The 15514-nt window shown below is 38.6% G+C and overlaps 2 protein-coding genes and 1 long non-coding RNA gene across 3 annotated transcripts; 1 reads left to right on the top strand and 2 right to left on the bottom strand.

Moving 5' to 3' along the window:
- Positions 1-355: 355 nt before the first annotated feature.
- LOC134862954 (uncharacterized) lies at positions 356-2091 on the bottom strand. The gene is made up of 3 exons (XR_010165598.1): positions 1878-2091; positions 1123-1262; positions 356-492 (listed from the first exon to the last, which is right to left on the bottom strand). It is a non-coding gene; the product is annotated as an uncharacterized LOC134862954 (long non-coding RNA).
- Positions 2092-6639: 4548 nt separating this feature from the next.
- On the bottom strand, positions 6640-11529 carry si:ch211-107o10.3 (uncharacterized protein LOC407663 homolog). Its single transcript, XM_063881940.1, has 7 exons — positions 11270-11529; positions 10610-10750; positions 10278-10469; positions 9074-9235; positions 8771-8887; positions 8356-8560; positions 6640-7722 (listed from the first exon to the last, which is right to left on the bottom strand). Exons 1-7 carry the CDS (start codon positions 11343-11345, stop codon positions 7626-7628), a joined length of 990 nt encoding a protein of 329 aa, XP_063738010.1. The 5' UTR covers positions 11346-11529; the 3' UTR covers positions 6640-7625.
- Positions 11530-12460: 931 nt separating this feature from the next.
- Positions 12461-15293, top strand: tmed3 (transmembrane p24 trafficking protein 3). The gene is made up of 3 exons (XM_063881542.1): positions 12461-12766; positions 13232-13477; positions 14109-15293. The coding sequence occupies exons 1-3, from the start codon at positions 12623-12625 to the stop codon at positions 14340-14342; spliced, it is 624 nt and encodes a 207-aa protein (XP_063737612.1). The 5' UTR covers positions 12461-12622; the 3' UTR covers positions 14343-15293.
- Positions 15294-15514: the final 221 nt, after the last annotated feature.

Genomic DNA, 15514 nt, shown 5'->3' with positions numbered 1-15514 from the left:
CCATGAGACAGGAAGCCAGCATTACCAGCTGTAGAGAACTTTATTGAAATCATTGATGTTAGTATTCAAAACACAAGTTTTTCTTTAACTGTTACACCTGTAAAACGTGTTCTGTAAAACTGCCTGCCTTTACCTTTATGAACAGAGGTTGCACAATGTGTTCATCCAGCAGGCCCAGGACAATTCACTTAAGCCATCACATCTGAACTCAATCAACACTCCATTCTCCAGGTCCACACAGTCACAATTACACCTGATAGAATTTCAGAATCAATAACTGGCCTGGAGGTAGAACGTGTACATCAGGAATCCTTTGAATTAGGAAAACCTTCAGCAGTGCTGGAGGAAGCACGAAGGGGACATTCCACTGGAGTCCATCCAGGGGAGGACTCATCACGCCGGGGGGAACTTCCCCCGCTGCCAGGCCTGGACGAACATCGCGTGTGATGTGTGGAAATCATTTTATGGTCTGTTGTACCCAGAACGTTGAAGCTGAGAAAAATAATATGATGTGAATGAGAATGTTAACACCACCACAGTTTAGTACTGAACAGTTATGGTTGATGAATTCTCTCATGTTTTTCACCCAACATCAGCTTATAGGACGGTCATGAAATACATCTTTTGAAATTTGAGTTGAAAGTTGAGTTTTTGTGTTTGGCTCTCTTGTAGTTTGTATCGCAGTAGAATACTGTTTGCATATAGAAGATATTTTTTTAATAAAACAATCTGGTATATTATGGTAACATGTTTTAGATGTGTACTAAACTGAATGTATTAGTTTGTAACAGGGCGAATGTGTAATATGTATTTGCTGATGAAGTGCCATTTTAAGCAACGTTTCATTTAAATGTAGCCTGTTTATTATGGAATAAAGGTTTGTACATATTAGCAAGTGTTTCTGTCTTCATAGTTCAAGGAAAAGTGATGTGTTAAGATTGAAAATTCTTCTAAACATTTGTTTGATATCACCTATTATTTGGATTTGGAGTTACCTGATAGTTCAAACGCGTCAGATTAAACTTAAAGAAGTCATTCTTTGTGTCTTTGTCTATAATGCCTGCTTTCATATCTGTCAGTATTAATGTGAATTAATGCGCACACATGGACATTCATACGCACATGTGAACAGAGTGATTGGTGGGAGCTGAGGTCAGGAATGTGTCCCCTCTAATCCCGGTGAGGGACAGAAGATATTTTAGCAGATCTCCTCTGGTCCACATGAGTGACCCCGGCGTCTGATGTCCCCACAAACTCCGGAACTGGATAAAGAGAGGCAGACGCGTGTTTGCTTTGCACCAGACTTTCACGCTGACGAGAGGAACTCAACTAAATAATCGACAACAATGCCAGCAGAGATGGCTACAGCCCTTCCTTTCCGGATGGTATGCGAAGACATCACAAAATATCAAGAGCAGAATGTCAAACCATGCGGAAAAGGGCTGCGCAGTAAAGCTGTTAGGCAGCATTGGAGTAAAACTAAAGGTAAAAGAGCACATATTTAACTATATAACATGGTGATTAGCAATAAATAATCAAACTTGTTTTCAGTCAGCCGAAAACTTAACTAAATTCTTTCATTAATTGTGAAAAAAAGAAATGTTAAAGATCCACACATTATGTTCTATGACAAAGCAGTCGTATTTTTTTAACTACGCTATCCTTTCATGGCATTTTAACCCAACTTTTAAAATCATTATGTGTGTAATTTAGCATTTTTCAACAATGTGTCTTTAGAAGCAAACATATTGAAACATAAAAGTACCATTTAAAGTACTATGGTGTACAACATAAGTAAGAAATAATTTAGGGACTCAATTTCATTAAAAAAAAATACACGAAATCAAAAATGTAAAATTGGCAATGTTGAATTCTACCTTTAATTCCCATCATGCACCGTTTGAAATGTGCGAACCGTGCGTTGGAGAGCTCGGAGCAGCGCAGCGTGAACTAAGCCAGGAGGACAGCTGACTCAGCACCTCCCTGTTGTCTCTTTGCTCATTCGACAATGTCTTTATCCCCGGCGACAGAATACAGCCTGAGGGTCCGAACAACCCTTACAACTATCTGAACCCCCCACCCCCACCAGACTGCGCCCAGGAATTCTTACAGACACCCCTGATCCGGATCCGGATCCTGATCCTGGTCCGGGAATCCGATAGGAGGTCAGGGAGTTTAATTCACAGTTAAAGATAAACAGTCATGATCACGTTTTATTGGTTATAGTTAGTAGTACCAAACACACCTGCTGTGTCCCACTGGTAAATCCTGCTGAAGCCAGTACACTCTTATTAACCCTTTTTATTTTTTGCTACCATTGACCTCATCTTTGTTTGGGATCTCACAGACCCTACGGCTGTATATGTGAAAGTAAAAATAGTTACCAAAAAATCCAAACGAAGTATATGTTAAATATATGCTTTTCTGTTTTTCAGAGCTTGTCAAAATGCAATTTGTAGCACTGTTCAAACGGTTACTCTACTTGTTGAAGCATCGGAGGAAAAACACATTTTAAAAGATAGGGTTACGGATGGAAACTAATATTTTCCCTGTGCTTACAAACAGTTACATTCACATACAAAGAAATGGAAATGTTCTCCTGCATCGCGGCAATACATGTAGTTTGACACAACTAAACCATAAGAGTTTGTCCTCTGATTAACAATCAGTCATAAAGCTAGAATAACAGAAATCCTGATTTTGGATTTTGGACAGTTATGCTGTGATTGAAGTAACACACACACACACACACACACACACACACACACACACACACACACACACACACACACACACACACACACACACACACACACACACACACACACACACACACACACACACACACAGAGAAACAGATGGAAATCCATTGTATTCTGTGAGAACTCAAACAGAGCTCTGTTCTCGTTCTCCGTAGAGGATTTGTGAAACATGTCACATCGAGTGCAAAATAATATTTGTAAAATATTAAACATCCTTTTCATATTTTTAACAGATGAAGTAAAGACGTATCAAGTTCATAACATCTTTTATCAACATTTCTTATACATTCTTAGCTAAAAAGTAACAATTGAAGCTTTTCAAAGATAATATTAATTGCATGGCTATTGAAGTGATCTACATTGTGTTCAGTCGGCAGGATAGCTTCTCATTTCCCCAGTACCACTTCAGTATTGATACTGAATAGTTCATTTCAGAAAGATTTTGGTTTTGTCTTTACATTTTTTTCTTTTCCTAACGCCACACTGTAAACAGATTATGTGTAAGAAAGCCAAAACCATCTTCTGGTTCATATGAACACCTCACAGAAAACAATAAAAGCCAACATGGAACATATACATATCACGGAATATAATGTTCCATAAAAATTAGGAAAAAGGTCAGTGAGACACTTTATTCTCCCCCACAACCTAAGCTATGAACATTAGTTTGCTTTAGGATGCTTTGTTACTAAACTCCTGCATAACTTGATTATATGACAATTGTCAGAAGTCAACATTGTGATACTATATGCCGTATTGTTGTAGTAGCAGCAGTATCATTTTCAATAGTGTGATGGTACCATTTCCGTACAGTAAAGTACCTTAATATACAATAATGAACAGAGGACACTGGTTTCAAACCTGTTTCTGGGTTTAGGATTTTAAATAAAAATAAAACAAGCATTATCCGATGCGATCTATATTATAGTAACTGGCGACATAGAGGAACTTAGTCATTGAGGCTGCTGTGATTCAGCTTATAACATGCACAGACTCGTCTAAAGGTAATCACGGCATGGGCTGCTCTGCTTGAGGCCGGTGAATGCCGCAAACCTGCATTTCTGCACCTGCCTGAGGCACACAGTGTTCGCTTCTGTACTCTGAGACAGAGAGAAAGGGAGATAGAGGGATACAGTGCAAGATGAAGGAGTGAAAGAGAGAGAGAGAGAGAGAGAGAGAGGGAGATAAAGGCAGAAACACATAAAGAAAATGGCTAGAATAGAGGAAGAGAGAGAAGCCTGCATACCAGAGGAGGCAGACTAAACAACCCTCCGCTTCACACACATTCTCGTTTAGGCTTTATGATCTCCCGAGGGGGAAAACAGACACAGATGATCTGATGTTCTCTGCTGGGGGGAGAAGCACATGCCACTGCCTGCACCTGTATGCTAACTGACTCCACATATGAGTGTGTTCAATGAAATGAAAAACTAAGGCGGTCTGTGTTTCCTGGAATACTCTGCAAAATTAAAACACTAAGTGCTGCTGTTGTTCAAATAGCTCACACGTGGTTTATAGTGACTCCCATGTGTTTACACTCCAAACAGCCTTCGAAGCACATCCTAACTCATCATTGGTGACATACAAGGTGCTAATGAGCACAAGGTTTGCAACTGAATGGCACATCATAACTCTAATGGAAGTGATGTACTTTAAGAGGGAATAGAGATGAACACAGCATCTGCAGAAAATGTTTGTGCAACAGAAAGACAAGTTATTTCCTTCTCCCTCTGCGTGGGCCCCACGAGGAGGAAAGGGGAGAGTGAGTGGTCAACAGAGGTCTCTCTAGGAGCAGCTGAATACCAGAGGAGCTGACAGGTATGTACATAAAGGAATGTGCTTCTCAGCCACACCTGTGGGGAACACACCCGCCAAGCCTGGCCTCTCTCATCCCACTGGCTGATCTCCCCGTGATTGACAAGTGGAAGAACTATTTGGCTCCAGTCCACAAGAGCCAGGGGGCAGGTATGGCGAGTTCTGAGTGTGAACCAATGGCAGCGGAGGAATCCCTCGGAGCCAGGCGGGGCTGCAGTCAAATAAAACTCATCAATGGGGTGTGTCTCAAAAGTTTGTCAGCAGTCAAACAGCGAGGGGCCACTTCTGCAGGAACCCACTCTGACTGGTTACAGCTTAACTAGTTCCTCGCTGCGTGAGGATCTCAGCGCGTTTCAAGAGACAGTAGAAATAGACTCTACTTTCCTCCATGACAGCCCTTTTTCTGCAGCTCAATGACGGAAGCAAACAACACATCAGGACCAGGACGCAGAGGGAAGTCTTCAGGCTGTCCATGGATGGGGACTTTTTAAAAACCTCTCAGGACTCACTTTTTCACCTTAGGTCCTCCATCAGCTGTTGTGGTTCTGTGGTCGCTCACATCTCCTTATCACTTTTCCAGCCCAGCTATAGATTATGTATCCGTTGGACGGAGAACTGATAAGGGCATGTGCATGACATTACCTTCAGATACTGCAGAGACAACATCTGAGTCAGAGAGCCTCGGGGTAAATCAGTAATTGAGTTCATTTTGGTGAACACTTTTTAAGAGTTTCTGTTTAGTTTAAGTGTTCAGCTTTTTTGCTTCACATGACTATAACTGTTATTAATTTCTTGTGAAGGTTCTTGAGAAAATAAGTGCTATGTGACATTTGAATGTTAACTTGTGAAAAGAAACTTTAGTACAGGGTCAAAGCAAGTTCATATATATTAACACTAACATGTAGGTTGCATTGTGATCTATTTAATACTTTGTGTATAATTAAAGGATCTGAAGTGTTTTTGAATATGTTGGTGCCAGATAAATGGAGCCATACTTTACATCAAAGGACTTAAAAGGGTGACGCTTTTTTTTTGCACTTTAGTCTTGTAAAATGAGAGACAGTGGAAGATTAACTGAGACAAAGAGTCCCTTCAGGCAGCACTGAGAACACCTGGTTTAAATTCATATTTCCCTGAAATATGTCAGAAAGCACCATTGGTTTTCCTTTGTGGCTTCAGGCAAGATCACATTCTTATCTCAAAAAGGCAGTATGTAGGCAAGACCATAAGAAGTCTGATCCTTAAAAACTGAATATGTTCGTTGGTGCAGAATCACTCAATGTGTCAGTGGGAGCATATAGTTCCCTTGAGTGTATTTAAAATGTAAATGAATGTAAAAGCAGCTGGGTACAAGTGAATTTGGACACCCATGACACAGCATGGCTCACACCATAAGAACACTGGGATGGTGCAACTAGTTACCTGGGATCGAACAGTTAGGTGAGTAATTTATGATGCATGCCATAACACTGACATGATTTTCACACCCAGCCCTGGTATTATTACCTTTTAATAACAGGTCATTGAGAGTTTAGTTTCAGTCACAACAATAAATCTCATACTCAACAAACTGAACTAGAAAAAATGTGTTGATACAAAAGGAGGGATTAAAATCAGACAAAATCAGACAGAGATAACAACTGATAGCTGGACAACAGAAAGCCTATGTAAAAGGAGTATGAACATGTATGTGATTCAAAGGAAAAACTCATGGCTTTATTTTAAATGTTGTATGAGAGCTGAGGGATGCTTCATTTGAACTAATTCCTCTTCAATATCATTTCTAATTTCAATAATTCTAGGGAAATCTTTTTTAAATAAGGGAATTTACAATAAGGAACTCAGAATGACATATTTTTAGATGCATAAACTGCTTTAAAACACAATACATGAAGTTTAAATGTGTTGATAACCTGGTTTCAAAAGCCTCTATTTGTTTCTCCAACTTTAAATGTGACTATACAAGACTTTGTTTCTGTATTGGATATTTATATTTTTTCTCATTCCCACCTATCAATAAAAATATTGCACCTGTAAATTAAAAACTGCCAGAAAAAAAACCTTTCATTGAGACATTTATTGCCCAAAGTCTTACATTGCTTAACAAAGACACACAGAACACAAGCAGAAAATCATTATACAGAAAACAGGACACACACACACACACACACACACACACACACACACACACACACACACACACACACACACACACACACACACACACACACACACACACACACACACACACACACACACACACACACACACACACACACACACACACACACACACACACACACACACACACACACACACACACACACAGCTGCTCTATAACTGCTGTCCCCCACCCGAGGCGTCCCCTCCCTCTCTACACCTGGTGGAGGATCCTCCTGAAGTGCATCAATCTCCTCTGTCAGCATGTTCTCGCTGTAAGGTCACTTTGCATGCATTTGCACAAACGTCCGCCTAAACAGAGTAATTCTTCCACGTCAATCTACGAAACAGCCTTTGACCTGCCTTTTCTCTTCTGAACTGCTCTACATGTTTTTATACTTCTTATGCAATGAGGTTGATATTGTATTGATCATACAAACTTTAGCATCATTTCAATGTAGGTATGCAACTGTTGTGAGAAGTCATGAATAAAAGCAGCATTAGGATTTGCAACACACATCATTTGATAAAGAAACATTTAAGCTTGTCGTGCCATAAACATTGTGGTATTCCAAACTAGAAAAGTCAAATGTAACAAAGCAATATCTCATGCAAACAAAATTCCACAAAGATGGTACATTTGAAGCGTAATTTTGATATAGCGCAGAGCAGCATACCATTGATAAACTATAAAGAATAAATGCGTAGTATAAAGATGAAGCAGTGCACCTAAGATTAATATCAAATAAACCGACCGATAAATAGTGCAAAAGTAGTACGCACAAGCAAATATGTCAGGTCTGAAACTGAAAATATCTTCATAATTAATGCCGTTACCCATAAGATATTAAAAGTAATTCGTTATATATTGAAGCTGGAGTGTTGTGTTTAAGCGAGCCCGACCATGGAAGCACTGAGGTCCCACAGCCTCTTTGCGGCAGCATCATCCAGGGCCTGCGGGGCCGGCCTCTTGGGGGCACAGTCACTGCGGGAGGAAATCAAAAAGGGGGAGAGTATCAACAAGAGTCCTGTAACTGCAGGAATGCAATACAGCTGCGTGTCATGGTCTACATGGGTTTATCTAATGAAGTTATACAAAATTCTGCTTGACAATGTTTGACAGTGAGAAAAACACAAGCAGATTTGATCCCATATGTGTGATGAACAGGTAAAATCCAAAGAGTTTAGTTTGCTGAAAGACATAAACCAAAAGATTAAAGAACACGGTAAGAAAACTGAGTGACTACACAGCTGGTCGAGCTTCCACTTTTCCATTGTTTAACAGAAGTAACGCAACATAATTACAAAAAAAAGACATTTAATGGTAACCTTAATTCAAGTGTCATCTATTTTGACTACCCCACTTCTAGTATACTAACATCCAAATGAACATGTAAAGGAAAAGGAAATCTATGACAAGGATAATGAGCAAATCCATATCTCCTGTTTTTGTACTCCAAGAAGTATACTATGCCATAAATGATTATTTAATTGTCATTCTCTGCCACTGTAGAATGGACAACAAATAGATAATAAATGGACTGAATTGTATACAGTTACAATTATAAACCCAAGTTTATCTCCATAGTGGGTGGAGTTTTACCAGCGCTGTACTTGCCTGTAGTAGAGGCCGCTTGTGTTTGCCAGGCTCTCGTCCACAGCGCAGTAGATGGTGGTCTGAGCTCCTTCCCAGGGACTTTTGACAAAGGTCATAACTGTTGCAGCTATGACCCTCTTCCACAAAGGTAAAGTAGGGAAGAGGTGGCGGCCTAGTTCGGTGCGGATGACCCCAGGGTGAAGGCTGTACACCGTCACTCCAGTGTCTAATGAGAGGGATGCAATGAAAACAAGGTTAGTTGCATGAAGCAGTATAAGACTATTTGGGAAATTAAAGGGGCAACCGTATGTAAAAAGAAAAAAGATTAAAAACTGGGACAATGTGAGGTGATTTTTCCATATTCACGATACCCTTACAGGGTTTCAAATGAATAATAGGCATTAGAGATTTTTGAACAACGCCTTATTAAGATTACCTTTCATTCTTGAAGCTAGTTCCCTGCTGAAGAGCACATTGGCCAGCTTGCTTTGGCGGTAGCTGATATGAGGATCATAGTCTTTATCCAGATTGATGTCGTCAAAATGTATGTGGCCTGTAAGAAACAATATCGTGTGGTGTCTGATTAGAAAAATACATCTAGAAACTTCAAAACAATCATGTAAGTTTTATTTTTCACAACAAACCAAAGTGTAATGTGACTCTGAATGAAGTAAAATGTCAGAGATAACATTTTAACCACAATTTGAAGGACTTACATTTTTGAAAACACAGCCTTTACCTTTCTCGTGTGCCAGACTGGAGACGTTGACAATGCGACTTGGAGTTGATTTCTTCAGCAGGTCAAGCAGAGTGTTGGTGAGGAGGAAATGCCCCAGGTGGTTGACACCAAACTGCATTTCAAAGCCTTCCTGAGTCTCCCACTTAGGACAGAACATGATACCTAAAAATCAAATAAAACACTTAAATAAGAAACTGCTGATGTCATTCGGACATATTTCGTAATGATCTGTGACAAATCTTGATCAATTAAACCTTTTAAATACTAATATTTACAAATCCATGTGTAGTGTTGTGAGAAATAAATATGGATAGTTTTATTTTTACTTTTATTTTTATTACAACATCTTAGCTTAGTTTTGATGATTTCTGAATGATTGGCATGAATTGCTTTTGATTAGCAGACCACCACATAAGAAACGATTATAAAAGAAACATTATCTACAAAGTGGTTGTAAACAGCTTGCCTGTAAAGTAAAATCTCACCCAAATTAATTCCACCGTGAGAAGGAAGGCATATCTAAGAAACCGAATGCCACAGTGTCTTCAAAACACAGGAAATGAATGAAACTGTCTTTCCACACTCTTAGTTGAATAAGAATACTTGAAGCAGTGGAAGCTTTTATGCTAATTATCATAGTTTATATAAAAATAGGATGAGAAATTATACTGTCTTGTTATCTGAACAATGAACTTTTAAGATATATATTTTTTTACCTTATTATTTTCTATTCACCCGGGAAACTGGGTTTATGTATGTACATATGTATGTGTATGTATATATAGCATTGTGTTTATTTGTGTGCGTATTTAATTATTTAAATCCTGCAACTGGATGACTAACGGGAGGGCTACTTTCTGTATAAACTATGCTGTCTGCCACCCCGCTTCTACTAATTTAGTTTGTTTATCGGATTCATAAATTGTCTGGATTAATATTGTAATAGTAGAACAAATAAAACAAATAATGATTTAAAAAAAAACATGTTTAGTCAAAAAGTTCAGGACATTTTCTTTTCTTTTAACCAGCTCTGGCAGACTAGCTTGCTGACATTTTTAGATGACATTGTCCTGCCTAAGAAAGCAGTCTGCGATACGATATTTATGCCCGTAGGTCAATACATCTGTTTTTTCCTATAAATGTATGGTGCTTTAGATTCATTATCATTCCTGTAAAGTTGTAAGGGAGAATGCCTGCAAAGTACCTGCATTGTTGATGAGGATGTCCAAACGCTCCTCATTCTCCTGGACTTCTTTGGCCAGGTCCCTGACAGACTGGAGCGAGGCCAGGTCCAGTTTCTTCACCACCACGTTGCCGTTTCCACTCAGCTGCCGGATCTCGTCAGCTGCAATGCGGGCTTTAGTCATGTCTCTGCAGGCCATTATCACTCTGGCTCCTTGATAAAGAAAACAGAAGAGTTGGTAGTATTGAGTTAGTAGTCAAGGAAGCAATCAATTAAGGGAAATCCAAAGCCTCTCTTAAGAGTATAGTGGTGCAGGAAAACCACAAAAACACATACAGAAAATAAAGGCTCACCTCGATTAGCCATATCCAGGGCCGTCTCCTTCCCAATGCCACAGTTGGCGCCAGTGATCAGGACTGTTTTCCCATCCAGCCTGACCGTGCTACGACACACTCCCCCAGCCATCCACCTTCGCAAGGCCAGTGCGCTTACCCCTGACGGAAGAACAAATAATAACATTAATGCCACATTTTGTGTAATCTGCCTGGTTTTGGTAGTAATTATGTTATTTGTATTCATGTATCTTTTTTATACTGTTTTCTTGGTTCTTATTTATGTGATCTGATAAACTGCTGGTAAACAACATATTCTTACAAGAGTTGCATTGAACCCCTGCTTTAGAATTTCAGCTATGGCTTTAGATTCAAAGAGATTATAATATAAGGTTTCTAATTTCAATATGCATTTGTGACAATACTCGAAATACGTACTATTTTATACTTGTAAAATACATAACAATGCTCAATCAATTAACCATTCCAATGGCATTTCTAGATATTTAAAAAGTGGGCTGCAGTCACATTAAAACATGGGCCATAGTGAAGCACATTTCAAACTTCTCTGACAATCATATTTCTGCCTGAAAATGTACCATTATATTCCAACCCAGTGCTTTCTCAGTAGGAAAACACAAACCTAGCACACAATATCCTTGAAAGAAGAGATACATTTACCTGCAACAAGAGCAACAGCGAGACTGGCTGCATGCTTCTCCACAAACTCCCTCATATTATCTGCGTAGTTTTGCATCTTTCAGCCTGTTAGTTATTATTATCCAACTACGATCTTTAGTAGAAAGAAGCAATCACCAAACTAAAGTAAAAATAATGTCTGCTCAGACTAACACTGAGCAGTTTATGGGATGAAACAACGAGGCTTTAAAAACCCAAAACACTTTCCCCTTCCTCGGTGTAGCAAGGACGATTTTGATTGGGCGTGGCGTGCAACGATTGGGATTTTCAGAATAAAATACCCTTGTCTAATGTGTACCCTCTGTTGTCATAACAAATGTTGTATGGGAATACAAGCTGCTGCTGTTTGGCTTTTATCTGCAATTAAAAGATTAAAGTTGCAGGAGTGATAATCACTTGCTAATGTCGGACACGTTTTGATAATCTTTTCCAGGCCCAATGAGAGCAGAGCAGCTTATCTGTGTAGCTTTCACACACCCTATACACACCCATCTGCACATTGCAGCCCGCTGACTCATTTCATCTACTGTGTTACATAAACAAACTGAGGTTTAGAGTTTGCTTAAATGCAACATCAGTAGTTTTCGATCTTATTAAATAAAGGCATACTTTTGAATTGGTCAGATATTACATTGTCCATAACAACATTAGTAAAAGAAGTATAATTTGAAGGTATCTGTAGTATTTTAGCTACTTAACATTTAAGTATTTCTTTTCATAATTCTCCACTACTGATAAAAAATATTGTACTTCCTACTTTACAACAATTATTGAACTGCTATATAACTTTCAAATTAAGATTATATCTCATTAAATTATTCAAACAAACAATATGTTTAAGTTAAATCCAACTTGAGGTAACATGTCAATGCACCAACAACAAGGGTCCAATATAAAATACAGTATTACATTGGACTTGCTTTTAGAAACAAGTGTATTTACTACTTCTGCAGCTTTACTTTAATTATACCACTTAAAATACACTACTCCTAAACCAGATGTGTGGGTTTACAAGTCTACTTAAAAATATTGGGCTTTTATTTTGAAACCTCAACTCCATGGCTGTTTGTGCTTCGTGTTATCATTGGCTATGATCGAATTGTCAATGCATTGCAGTCATTTTGTTTTTTGACTTGCTTGTGTCACATTTAGAGCTTATATAGTGTCTCGGTAACGATATTATATTACGTTTGATAACTTAAGTTAATTTTGTACCAAAAAATAAACAAACCTGCCCCGGAAGTAGTTCCTCCTGGTGCCACGTCAGAGCTGTAAACTCCTCATCGGTGCTGCTCCTAGCTGTGCAGCTCTCTGCATCTTCTTATTTCTGTAACCATGCTTTACCTGAGACTAAGCTGTTTTCTGCTGCATGTGTTGGTAGTGTTTGGGACTGAGCTCACATTTGAGCTCCCTGACAACGAAAAGCAATGTTTCTACGAGGATCTAGAGAAAGACGTGAAGTTTGATATAGATTTTCAAGTGAGTTACTCCGAAAGCTTCATCACTTCCGAGTAGGGTGTGTTTACAGGATGTTGCCAAAGTTGTTCCAAAGCTAGTATTTTGTCTGGTGTCTGTCTTTTGTTATTGGAAAGAGAAAATGCATAGTGTTGACAGCCTTCCTGTATTTATAGTTTTAATGTAAATATTATCCTACTTTTAAATTGTGTTTGCAGTAATCTGGATCTTCATACTGTTTATTTGTCAGATAGTCTATTTTTCAAGGTCATTTTGTATATAATTTACATTTTGTTCTATTATGTTTTCTGTTTTGAGATGTATAAAGTAAATCTTATCGTATAACACTTACATTTGGAAATAATGCTTTGGTAAAGGTTTGTTTTCTCACCCAAAGTTACTCACCTAATGTGTTTCCTGCATAACCAGTGTTAGCCAGTTACAACTGTTTTACTCTCATATCTGTTGTGGCTTTTAATCTTCTTTTAGGTCATTGCAGGAGGCAACTATGATGTGGACAGCTTTGTCACCGATCCTCTGAACAATGTCCTGTACAATGAGAAGAAAAAGCAGTATGACAGCTTCTCTCACACCACTGCTATGAAGGGAGTCTACAAGGTCTGCTTCAGCAATGAGTTCTCCACTTTTACGGATAAAACCGTGTACCTGGATTTCCGCCATGGAGATGAGGAGCCTATCATTCAGACCATGACTGCTCCGGTAGCACTGACTCAGGTAACTTTTAAAACTACAGTTTGCTTTAGGATTTGGTGTTGATATCTGTTAGCCGCAGTGGAAACCCTTTAAAGCTGTTGTTTATTGTAGTAGAACATAAATATGTGAAATGCAAACAGTGGATGGTTCACTTGGTGCAGCTAGAGCGGTTCTAGCTCCAGATAAGGTAAAACTTGATGTATCCTGAGGGAAATGACTGTACAGAGGCTGCAGGAGAAATTGGGAAAGAGTGCAAATATAAAAGTCTAACATAACAAGCATCACCATGTACTGCAAATATTGTATTAACCATTGCAAAAGTGTTTAATTCACTCTCCTTGCCACACAGTACCTGTAATGCCCTGCTGTGCTAATGTTTAAACCATAGACTGTGGGTTCATTTCAAATTTTACCCACACTGGAGTAAGTGTCTTGACCTTTTACATAAATATTAAAACATTTTCCATTGAAGTTGATCAACAACAAGCACTTTTGGCTAATGTAAATCCTGAGACTTGCAGGTAAAACTTTTGTAAAAAGTAAATATATAATATGATTCAATGTTTGCATATGTGTGACCTTCTTCTGTATGTTTTGCCCCAGGCTGTTCCTGTACTTTTGCTCAATTTTCTGTTGCTCTTTCTACTTTCAGTTGGAGTCGTCCTGCGTGTCTCTTCATGAGATCCTGAAGGTGGTGGCTGACTCGCAGACGTGGTACAGGCTACGAGAGGCACACGACCGCACAAAAGCTGAGCACCTCCTGGAGCGGGTCACCTACTGGTCCATCGGAGAAACCGTCCTGCTGTTTGTTATCGGCATCGGTCAAGTCATGATGCTTAGGAGCTTCTTCAGCGAGAAGAAGGGCTCAGTGGCAGCCCCAACTTAAAACTATGTTCTCTGATGTGCCCTGAGAAAGACCTGTTGAACCTCGTCCATGTGAACCTGTTTGCTTCATGAGATTAGCACACGTCTTGTAGTATTTCCAGCAAACCTTTTTTGTCAAATAGGTAGTTTGGGCAGTCTTTTTCTTGTTTTTAGCTGCCTAAAAAATGCCTCTTTCTTGTCTGTGTGAAACAGAACTCGCACTTGAAATTGACTAATTTCAGCCTTGCACATATTACCTCCTCCATGAAGGTTATGTTTACAGTTTATAACTTTGGGTCATAGGAAGACTTGCTCCATTTTTCCATAAATTTGGTGGGAAGTTGTGCCAAGTAAAAGCTTGTTTGATGTTTCAGATTATCTGATGTACACATCATACTCGCGTAAACACCCTTGGCGGAGGTCTGTGCTTTCTGAGTGCCCTTCTAGTATATTATATTTTATGGTGCAAAATAAAGAAATTCAATTTGATTCATCTGTCAATGACCCGGATTGCTTTTACAGAGTGTCATCTGAATATCCAGCACGTTGTGGCACATCAGTTTTTTCTGAATGTTATTTGTTCTTGTTTTCTAATGTTAATTATGTCTGTTATTTACTTAATTTATGTACAAAAGAATTGTTTAAAGAGATGTAAGAGCTCATGTCCTTCTGTATCTCATACAAAAGTGCCTTTAAAAATCTTTCTTTTTTCATTTCCTACCAAATTTTAAGTTTACTGTTTTAATTTCTGGTTTTGTGGTTGCATCTTGTTGTTACTGATTGGTTGGATTCTCAGTTTCTTAGTTTTTACATGCGGGTGTGATTACAAGTTCATGTTATTTCTTAAAGATACATGTTGACCAATAAGTATGGCTTTCACTTTTCACCAAGAAAGTTATTCTTGCAGTTCTTTGTTTGTCTGTATTGTCCCAACAACCTGTTAACAGATTTCAATAAAACCTGGTGGAAAGTATTTCACAATATTGCCAGATTATTATTTGCATGTTCAGCCTTTTTTAATGTCGATTGAGATGCCAAAAATATCAGATTTAGCTTTACATAAAAAATGTGTTTTTAATATTAAATATATCTGAAAGAAACCACGTTAAATTAAAATAATAAACTTTGATACTTGGGCAGCCTTGATGGATATCAGGTCTCGTGTATAAAAAGAAATGTTTCAAGCTTTAATGG

The sequence above is a fragment of the Eleginops maclovinus genome, chromosome 4 (genome assembly GCF_036324505.1).
Source record: "Eleginops maclovinus isolate JMC-PN-2008 ecotype Puerto Natales chromosome 4, JC_Emac_rtc_rv5, whole genome shotgun sequence".
Taxonomy (NCBI): Eukaryota; Metazoa; Chordata; class Actinopteri; order Perciformes; family Eleginopidae; genus Eleginops; species Eleginops maclovinus.
The sequence above is the reverse complement of the archived record's forward strand: the minus strand, read 5'-3'. Positions and strand labels throughout refer to the sequence as shown.

Coding starts and splice junctions, on each gene's coding strand:
- tmed3 (XM_063881542.1), top strand. CDS start 12,623: ATGCTTTACCTGAGACTAAGCTGTTTTCTGCTGCATGTGTTGGTAGTG. Junction 12,767..13,231: donor AGTTTGATATAGATTTTCAA/GTGAGTTACTCC, acceptor ATCTTCTTTTAG/GTCATTGCAGGAGGCAACTA. Junction 13,478..14,108: donor CTCCGGTAGCACTGACTCAG/GTAACTTTTAAA, acceptor TTCTACTTTCAG/TTGGAGTCGTCCTGCGTGTC.
- si:ch211-107o10.3 (XM_063881940.1), bottom strand. CDS start 11,345: ATGCAAAACTACGCAGATAATATGAGGGAGTTTGTGGAGAAGCATGCA. Junction 8,888..9,073: donor CAGTCTGGCACACGAGAAAG/GTAAAGGCTGTG, acceptor TGTTTCTTACAG/GCCACATACATTTTGACGAC. Junction 7,723..8,355: donor ACAAGCGGCCTCTACTACAG/GCAAGTACAGCG, acceptor TTCCTCCCGCAG/TGACTGTGCCCCCAAGAGGC.